Raw genomic sequence first — 10,784 nt, forward strand, 5'->3', positions numbered from 1 at the left:
GGCACTTAACAACAACAACAACGCTGTTGTAAATTATACCTTTTTAAAACCTCATTTTCTGCATTGTATTAGTATATAAATGAAGACACCTTGGTGATGCAATGGTTAAAGTGCTTAGCTTCTAACCCAAAGGTCAGAGATTCGAACCCACCAGACACTCCATGAGAGAAAGATGTGACAGTCTGCTTCCATAAAGATTTACCGCCTTGGAGATTCTACGGGCAGGTCTAGTCTGTCCTGTAGTGTCACTATGAGTCAGAATTGACTTGACAGCAGTGGGTTGGGTTTGGTTTTACTGGGTATGTATACATAAAACTGCAATTTCTTACATTGACCAAAAAATCTTTTTAAATTCATTTATTATTCTGGTAATTTATCTTGATATCTTTTGAATTTTCTATGTCCATAATGAAAGAGCACTGGTAGCCTTCAAATATATACATGTTCCAGCTTTTATAGTTGGTACAAATTGCCTTGACTGTCACTAGAAGTCTTTTTAAACATTAGTTTAGCGCAGATGCATCCAAATGCATAAAAATTCTAATTATTTTAAACTTTAGGCAAAAAAATTACATTAACTGCTATATCAATAGAATCTTAAAGAATTAACAGTTTATCCTTATCAAAGGTTCAACAAATAATCCTCTAGTCAACTGATGATATAATTTACAATCATGAGAGAAATAATAAACAGAACCTTGAGATTTATTATCTGCCTACTCATATTTATGACTAACATTAAAAAGTATTTCTTTTAAAAAGAAGAGAGGGATGGAAGTCATAATAAAATATCTGGGTTTTTAAATTAATTTGTAAGTAATTACTATTAGATAATTAAAGAAAACAAATGCCACTATACAGAATTTTGTATATATTATGAGTTTGTCTGAGATAGCAGTTAGGATCTAGAAGCACGAGCAGAACCAGAAATTCATCATATTAATACTTAACCTACAAACAATTCCATAGCTAAGACCAAGGACAAAAACACAAGACCCTTTTAAGTTAATAGTCCTGGCAATAAAACTGCAGCTATTATTACCGTGAATATGCTAATTTTTTTTAATTGGCAAAACAGAGCTTACAAAAATACCTCCTGGGGAAGGGGGCAGTTGGCAAACAAATGTAGGTGGTACCTGTTATTTACATAAAAATAGCTTATTTCAAAATCTCCATAAATAATCCTTCAACTGAAAAAAAACAAGAAGGAATACCACCCAACTCATTCTATGAGGCCAATATTACCCTGATACAAAAACTGAACAATGACAAGAATAAAAAGCTACACACCAACATCCCTTACCAATAAAGATGCAAAAATTCTCAACAAAATATTAGCAAACTGAGTCTAGTAACATTTAACAAGAATTACATACTATGACCAAAGAGATTTATCCCTGGAATGAAAGATCTGTTTACTATCTGAAAAGCAACCAATATAATATACTAGATTAACAGAATAAAGAGAAAATACATAATTATCTAATAGGTGCAGAATAGCATTTGACTAAATCCAACACCTTCTCACGATGAAGCATGCAACAAGGAATAGAAGGAAAATTCTTCAACCTGCTAAAGAGCATCTATAAAAAACCCACAGATGGACATACTTAATGGAAAGACTGAAAGCTTTCCCTAAGATCAAGAGTAAGACAAGAATGTCCACTCTTCCCACTGCTATTCAAGATTGTATTGGAGATTCTAGCCAGAGCAATTAGGCCAAAAAAAAAAAAAAGAAAAGATATAAAAGGCATCTATACTGGGAAGAAAGTAGTAAAACTATTTCTATTTGCAGATTACATGATCTCGCATATAGAAAATTACACATGCACATACACACAAACTATTAGAGCTAATAATTAGAGTTAAGTTAGAGCTAATAAATGAGTTCAGCAAGACTGTAGATCAATATACAAAAAACAGCTGTAGTTCTCTACACTATTGTTGCTAGGTGCTGCTGACCTGGTTCTGACTCATGGCAACCCTACAGAATGAAACCCTGTCCAGTCCTGTACCATTCTTACAATCATCGTTATGCTTGAGCCCATTCTTGTAGCCACTGTGTCAATCCATCCTGCTGAGGGTCTTCCTCTTTTTTATCGACCTTCTACTTTACCAAGCACCATGTCCTTCTCCAGAGACCAGTCTCTCCTGATAACATATCCTAAGTATGTGAGATGAAGAAGTCTAGACATCCTCACTTCTAAGGAGCATTCTAGCTGTACTTCTTCCAAAACAGATTTGTTCATTCTTCTGTAAGTCCTTGGTGTATTGAATGTTCCTCACTAACACCATTAACACCACATTCAAAGCCACCAATTCTTCAGTCTTCCTTATTCATCGTCCAGCTTTCACATGTATATGAGGCAATTGAGAATACTATGGCTTGGGTCAAGTGCACCTTAGTCCTCAAAGTGACATCTCTGCTCTTTAACTCTTTAAAAAGGTCTTTTGCAGCAGATTTGCCCAATGCAATATACCATTTGATTTCTTGATTACTGCTTCCACAGGTATTGACTGTAGATTCAAGTAAAATGAACTCTTTGGCAACTTCAACCTTTTGTCCATTTATCATGATGCTGTTTATGGGTCCATTTGTGAGGATTTTAGTTTTCTTTATGTTGAGGTATAATCCATACTGAAGACTGTAGTCTTTGATATTCATCAGTAAGTACTTCAGGTCATCTTTAATTTCAGTAAGCAAGGTTTTGTCGACTGCATATCGCAGGATGATAATGAGTCTTCCTCCAATCCTGATGCCACTTTCTTCTTCATATAGTGCAGCTTCTTGGGTTATTTGCTCAGCATACAGCCTGAATAAGTATGGTGAAAGGATAAAACCCTGATGCATACCTTTCCTGACTTTAAACTACACAGTATCCCCTTGTTCTGTTCAAACAACTGTCTGTTGGTCTGTGTACAGATTCCACATGAACACAATTAAGTGTTATCCATAATTTGTTATATACACTAGCAATATTCAATCCAAGAATAAAATTAAGAAAACAATTCAATTACAATGTTGGTTATTGTTGTTGTTAGGTGTTGTCAAGTTGGCTCCAACTCATTGCAACCCTACATACAGCAGAACGAAACACTGCCTGGTCCCGTGCCAGCCTCATAATACTCGTTATACCTAAGCCCATCATTGCAGCCACAGTGTCAATCCATCTCAATGATGACTCTCTCCTTTTTTGTTCACCCTCCACTTTACCAAGTATGATATCCTTCTCCACGGAATGGTCCCTTCTGACAACATGACCAAAGTAGGTCAAACGAAGTCTGGCCATTCTCGCTTCCAAGAAGCATTCGAGCTGCACTTCTTCTAGGACAGATTTGTTAGTTCTTTTGTCCAGTCCATGGTACTTTTAGTATTCTTCACCAACACTACAACTCAAAAGCATCAACTATTCATTGGTCTTCCTTATTCACTGTCCAGCTCTCACATGCATACGAGGTGACTGAAAATACCATGGCTTGGGTTAGCTGCCCCTTAGTCTTCAAAGAGACATCTTTGCTCTTCAGCACTTGAAAGAGGTCAATTACAACAGCATCAGAAAAAATAAAATATTTAAGAATAAATTTAACAAAACAAGTACAAGACTTGTACACTGAAAACTACACATTAATGAAAAAAATGAGAAGATCTAAATAGGCATTCTCTGTTCATGGATTGGAAGATGTAATAGTGTTAAGATTGCAATACTCCCCAAATTGATCAACACATTCAATGCATCCCTACTAAAATCCCAGCTGTTTTTACAAAAATTGACAATCTGATCCTAAAATTCATATGGAAATGCAAGGGACCCAGAATAGCCAAAACCACCTTGAAAAAGAACAAAGTTGGAGGACTCAAGTGTCCTGATATCAAAATTTTAGAACTTGTTATAATGCTACAGTAATCAAGACTGTGTGGTACTGGTACAACATAGAAGTATATATATATAGAGAGAGAGAAATATGACAATGAAATAGAATTGAGAGTTCAAAAGTAAACCCTTAGAGTTATGGTAAACTGATTTTCAACAAGGATGCCAAGACAATTCAATATGGAACAGTCTTTGCAACAAATGGAGCTGAGACAACTGGATAGCCATAAGCAAAAGAATGAAGTTGGGCTCCTATCTGACACCATATACAAAAATTAATTCAACATGGATCAAAGACATAAATGTAAGAGCTAAAACAATAAAACTCTTAAAAGAATACATAAGCATAAATTTTCATGACCTTGGATTAGACAATGGCTTCTTAAATACGACACCTAAAGCACAACAAAAGATAAAATATTTAAATTGGACTACATAAAATGGAAAAACTTGGTGCTGCAAAGGAAACTACCAAGAAAGTGGGGAAAAAACACAGCATGGAAGAAAATATTTACAAATAATATTTTCATAAAGGTCTGTTGTTGTTATGTGCCATCAAGTTGGACCTGACTCATAGTGACCCCTCCTTGGATTTCCGAGGCAGTATCACTACGGAAGTAGATTGCCCCATCTTCCTTCTGAGGAGTGGCTGGTGGGTTTGAACCGCCAGCCGTCTGGTTAGGAGGCAAGTGTCTTAGCCACTATGCTACCAGAGCTCCCACATAAAGGTCTAGTATCAAGACTATATAAAGAACTCTTACAACTCAAAAATAAAAAGACAAATAACTCAATTTTAAAATGCACAAAAGACTTGAACATGAATTTCTCCAAAGATATACAAATGGAAAATAAGCAGATGAAAAGACGCTCAACGTCATTAGGAAATGCAAATCAAAAGGACAATGAGACTACTTCATACATACTAAACCAAAAAAAAAAAATGCAAACCCACCACCAACAAGTTGATCCTGACTCATAATAACTATATAGAGCAAAGTACAACTTCCAGGTAGGGTTTCCAAGGCTGTACATCTTTACAGAAGCAGACGCCTCATATTTCTTCTGTGGAGTGCCAGGTGGGTTTGAACTGCCAACCTTGTGGTTAGCAGCTGAATGCTTTTAACCACTTCCCCATCAGAGCTCCTCATACCTACTAGAATAGCTATAATCAAAAAGACAGTAACAAATGTTGGCAAGGATATGGAGAAACTGGAACCTCAAACCCACATTGCTGGTGGGAATATAAAATGACATGGCCACTTTGGAAAACAGTCCAGCAATATTCAAAAATAGTTAAACACAGAGATACTATATGATCCAGCAAATTGATTCCTAAGTATATAACCATGAGAACTGAAAACATAATGTCTGTACAAAAACCTGTACATGAATATTCTTAGGAGCATTATTCAGAATAGCCAAAACATGGAAACAAGCCAAATATCCATCAAATTTGAATGAATAAACAAAATGTGGTATAGCCACACAACTGTAATATTATTCAGCTATGAAAAAGGAATGAAGTACTGGTACATGCTACAACATGAATGAACCTTGAGAACATTATGCCAGGTTAAAGAAGTCAGACAGAAAAAGCCAAATTGTGTATGATTCCATTTATGTGAAAGTCCACAACAGGCAAATCTATAGATACAGAAAGCAGATTAGTGACTGCTTGGGGCTGAGGGGAGATAAAATGGGGTATAACCACTAATGGAATTGGGGTTTCTTCTTGGGACATGAAACTATTCTGGAATTGGATAGTGGTGATGGCTGCACCAGTTCATGAATATACTAAAATCACTCAACTACACTTCTAAAGGGTAAAGGTTACAATATGTGAATTACATGTCAATAAGAAAATAATTAAAAAATATCATAGCCTTTCTCCCACAACAGCCAGATGGTGCTTTAAAATATACACTGGATAAATTTACTCCTCTGCTCAAAACTCTCAGATGGCTTCCCATTTCACTTAGAATAAAATACAAAGTCTTCACCTTAACCTACAAAGGCTTACATAATCTACTTCTCTGAATTCTCCCCTTCTCACTACCCATCTCCCATCTCCACAGCAGCCACACTGACCTCCAGACTTTCAATTAGCATGGCAATCACCCTTCTGCCTCAGGGTCTCTGTTCTCTCCTTAAAAACTCTTCCCTAGAAATCTGCAAGGATGGCCTCATACTGTATTCAAATCTCAACTCAAAGGCCATTTCCTTAAAGAGCCTTCCCTAGCCACCCTACATAAATCAGATCCCCTTCCCTATTTTATTTTCTTTGTAACATTTATTACAGCCTGAGATATGCTAAATGTATATGATTATCTGTTTCTTCTTACTCTACTAGAATGTACGACCCATGGAAAAAAATGGACTTGGTTTTATTATAGCTGTATAATATAAATATTACTATACTATATCTTAAATATCTGGCAACCAGTAGATTCTCAATATGGTCTGTTTAAATAATGAATAAATAAATTTAACAAATTATAAAAGAAGAGAAAGTCATAACAAGTCCTGAGAGGCACTGCCATGTTAATAAGACTCTCTCACCTGTTCCAGGTTATCATAGCGCACGCGGCAATAGCTGCAATAGCCTTGTCTGCTCCGCATATTGAGTAACTGCAGTCAAATGGTTACTATCCTGAAAAAAAAAAAAAAAATGGCCAAAATCACAATAATTTCTTAAGACCATGAGGAAAATGGTTATGATAAACCCACCAGCCACTCCACAGAAGGAAGACTGGGCAATCCAGTTCTATAAAGATTTACCACTTTGGAAACCCATAGGGGGTCACTATGAGTTGGAATCGACTCAATGGCAGTGAGTTCGGGTTTTTTTGTTTTTTTTTTTATCAATATTAAGAGAACAGAAATTCACTCTTGAGACCTACCCACACCTATTGCTAATACTTAGGTATAAAACAGATTAAGGCTGCCATGAGCTGTCAAATCAATCAGTGAGCCTAGAGTAGAGACAGGTAAGCATCTTTTGAAAGAACACTTTGCTGCTAACATTTAAAGCCTACATGACTAAAATTGTGTTAATTAAGTATTGAAGAATATAGTACCAAGTTTGTAAAGAAAAAATGTAATTACTGTATGTATTACCACAAAATGCATCCAGTAAAGATATTACTGGGCTCAAGGAGCTCTGGTGCCACTGTGGTTAAGGAAACAGGCTGCTAAGCAAAAGGTCAGCAGTTTGAACCCAACAACTGCTCTGCAACAGAAAGCTAAGGCAGTCTGCTTCCATAAAGATTTACAACCTTGGAAATCCTTTGGGGGTCGATATGAGTTGGAATCAACTCAAGGACAATGGGTTTGATTTGGGTAAAATAGGGCTTATTAATTTTTCCATCTTATTTCTATATTGGAATCCAAATTATTTCAGTCAGCCATGTCACATGTAACCTCTGATTCTGTCTGGGCATTTTCTGCTTAGTTTACGAAGAGGAAGAGTTTTAAATAATTTATCCAACAAAGTTGCTAAAGTTTGGAATCACAACTAATTTAAATTCTGAGACACAAATATTTCTCTTCTGACACTTACATAAACCAGGTAAGTATGAAAATTCCTCACCACTATCACTGGGCACATTCTTGACTGTTAGAAAATATATAACAGAAAGATTCCATAGTGTGTAGCACTTTTTAATTTTCCTATATAAGATTATTATTCTGCAACTGAAAAAGCTTAATCATTAAAATCAATGACTGAAACAAATGAGATTGTAGCATTAAAACCGGTAACATGAGACTAGAACAGCTTCATAAGTCAAAATGCTGCAACATTCACTTGCCCATTACTTTTTCTTGGGGTAACTTTGATTGTAATTTCCCTCACTTATGGGGAAAGTAAATCAATGAAACCATCCTCTGAAATAAAGAACATATAAGAAATTACTTAAAATTTCATATTCTTTTCCCATTAATTTATTTCATATATTAAACTGAAAAAAACAAACCATTTTAAGTTATATTTATAGATATATTATAAATATTTAAGTAATATTTGTAGTTATATTTTCAGGCTACAAGAGCCCTAGAGCTTAAACCTAAACTTTGAAAATCATAAAATGACAGTTTAGTGCTTTACTGAAATTTAATTAAAACATTCATTGAAGGCAAAATCAAGTATGGGTCTACTATCACAAAACACACACACACACACAAACACCTCTTTAAAAAAAATTAAAAAAATCTTTAACCTTTGTGGCCTGTAATTCCCAAGGTATTTTCACCTTGTCATATAACTGCCACAATGACAATAAGCTCTGAGTCAGAAGAACTTGTTGGTATTTTAAAAAATTCACACGCTAGAATCCCACCTGAAACTTACTGAATCAAAGTTCCCCAAGAGAATCCCAGGCACACGAATATCACGCACATTTAAAATGCTCCAACGTGATTCTGATATGGGTTGATGTGATACTATGACATCATTTTTACCTGTATTAATAAAACCCTTACTCATTAAAAGAATAATTATCTTAGAGTCTAAAATTATCTTATTTTGCATGGCTGAATGGGTCTTCTTATACAAACTCTGAATTCTACTGGTACTTGATATTTTTATAAAGTAATAAATTATTTACCTTAAGCAGAAAAAGGTAGGTATTTCATCAGCAATATTAGTCCTGGCAACATCTGTAAATTAAAATATACAATTTGAAAGAAGATAAACCCAGTAGAAGCATCTACCATTAGTTGAATAAGCAGTTAATGTCATATTTGCTAGAAAAGTGATAGTGATGTTTCCAATAAAAGGAGAAAAGATATTAACTTTTGAACACAAAGAACTTTACACTCTATTACTGAATCCCACATGACCTCCTAAAATGCTGTTGAGCAGACTGGTGGCTCATCTAATCCACCATCAAATACTTCAAATCTCTGGGCTCCAGGAAATAGCTGTAAAACAATGTAAGGGGAACTTGCCTCCAGTAAGGTCAAGAAGTCAGGAAAGCAAGGCAAGGACACAGGGAAAGGGTAACCACAGGGAGGAAGTGGGAGGTCAGATGTTACACAGTGAGGAATGTAACCTGTCACAAAACAAAATGTGTGTGAACTTTTGAATCTAAAGGGAATCTGTTTTATCAAATTTCACCCAAATCACAATAAAAATTTAAAAAAAGTAAAGAAAAAAAAGCAATGATGCTATCAAACCCAAAATAAGCCGTATGAAAAGCTTCTAAAAAAGATAGCTTTATGAAATTAAGTTCAAGTCCTAGACTAACCACCCAACTCTTAGCTTCCATGTTAGTTTTAATGGAAAATAATGTCAATTCTTTATATCTATTTAAGCAGAAATTATCTTTTTTTAAAAAAACCTCTTTACACTATTGTAGGTAATGTGTTGGGAGCTCTGGTAGCATAGTGCCTAAGGCACTTGACTGCTAACCAGAAGGCTGGCAGTTCTAACCCACCAGCCACTCCTGAGAAGGAAGATGGGGCAATCTACTTCCGTAGCGATACTGCCTTAGAAACCCAAGGAAGGTTCGCTATGAGTCGGGTCCGACTCGATAGCACATTAACAACAACAACAGGTAATGTGTTGGCCTTTATCCAGGATCACTGGTTGCCAAAAAATTCCAACACTTAAGACTCAAAGAGCCAGGGACACTGCTATAAAACCAAGGAATAACTATTAAGCATCTACCCTGTGCAGAATTCTATGCTTGAAGTTTAACAGATACAGAGAATTATGAGACAACTGGGGTTGGGAAATTACTGCAAGAAACAGTACCAGGGAGCTCTCGTAGCATAGTGCCTAAGGCATTTGACTACTAACCAGAAGGCTGGCAGTTCAAACCTACCAGCCACTCCCCAGAAGGAAGGATGAACACTCTACTTCCATAATGACACCACCTTGGAAATCCAACGTGGGGTCGCTATGAGTCAGATCAGACTCAACAGCAGTGTTTGGCTTTTTTTTTTTTTTTTAGAATAGTACCAGGTGGTATCTGAGTAATGAATACCTAAGCACAAATAAGAAGTGTTAATGGCTTCAACTGCAAAGTTCAGTTTTAGCTGGGATGACCAAAGATGTCACAGTGGATACGATTTTTTCATTGGAAGACAGGTAGGATTTGCTTACAAAAAAAAAAAAAAAAAAACCTGGAAGGGGTATTCCAAGTAAGAAACAAGCAATGGTACATAGGTACACACACACACACAAAAGCAAGACAAGACAAGGTACATGTGGAGATAGCAAGCGAATGAATTACTATCCCTTAGAGTCAACAAAGACTTAGTCTCGTTCATGCTTTGTAAATTAGGAAAACACACACTTTTTTTCCTTTAACAGTAGCTTTTATTAGTTTTTGATTGCAAAAGTAAAACATGCTTGTTAGAGTGCATTTTAAACACAAATAAAGAAAAGTAGCATGAAATCAGTCATAATCCTACTACTCACTGCTAACATTTGTTACATATTCTTCTTTGCTCTAAACAGTTTTACAAAAATGGACTAGTACTGTATATTCTCTTCTATAACCTGCTTCTTTCACTTAACCATATATATTAAGCACCAATGTGTCCTTCTATATAATTCCAAATAGAATGCTTAATGAGCGCATAGCATTCCATTTTATCAGTGTAAGATAGAAGCCCTCCTACCTGACAAGAACCAAAAGGTGGTAAGTTAACTTTTTTAGAGTCAGTAAAAAGGATGTTTTTAAAAATATCTATACACAAAACTTTAGTATTTTAACTTACACATATAAATGTATACGAAATAAAGTCAGGTTGGGTTTTAGGGTTTTCTTTTGTTGGGGTTGTTTGTGGGTAGGTCTGCTAGAGTGCCACTTTTTTTCATAAACCATATTCATACCGCATCGCCAACAAGTTTCCATTTTCATTTCCCTCAAGCAGAACAGGAATTTTAAAATATTTTCAAAACTG

The 10,784-nt window shown here is 35.6% G+C and overlaps 1 protein-coding gene across 1 annotated transcript in view; it reads right to left on the minus strand.

The window, feature by feature from the left end:
* The window catches only part of ZDBF2 (zinc finger DBF-type containing 2), a 30,241-nt gene extending 23,750 nt beyond the window's left edge, over positions 1–6,491 (minus strand). The window contains exon 1 of the mRNA XM_042783558.1: positions 6,432–6,491. Coding sequence (XP_042639492.1) covers positions 6,432–6,491 — 60 coding nt within the window. The remainder of the gene's footprint in view (positions 1–6,431) is intronic.
* Positions 6,492–10,784: the final 4,293 nt, after the last annotated feature.

Source organism: Orycteropus afer, unplaced genomic scaffold (genome assembly GCF_000298275.1).
Source record: "Orycteropus afer afer isolate SDZICR_OR568_19922 unplaced genomic scaffold, OryAfe1.0 scaffold00002, whole genome shotgun sequence".
Taxonomy (NCBI): Eukaryota; Metazoa; Chordata; class Mammalia; order Tubulidentata; family Orycteropodidae; genus Orycteropus; species Orycteropus afer.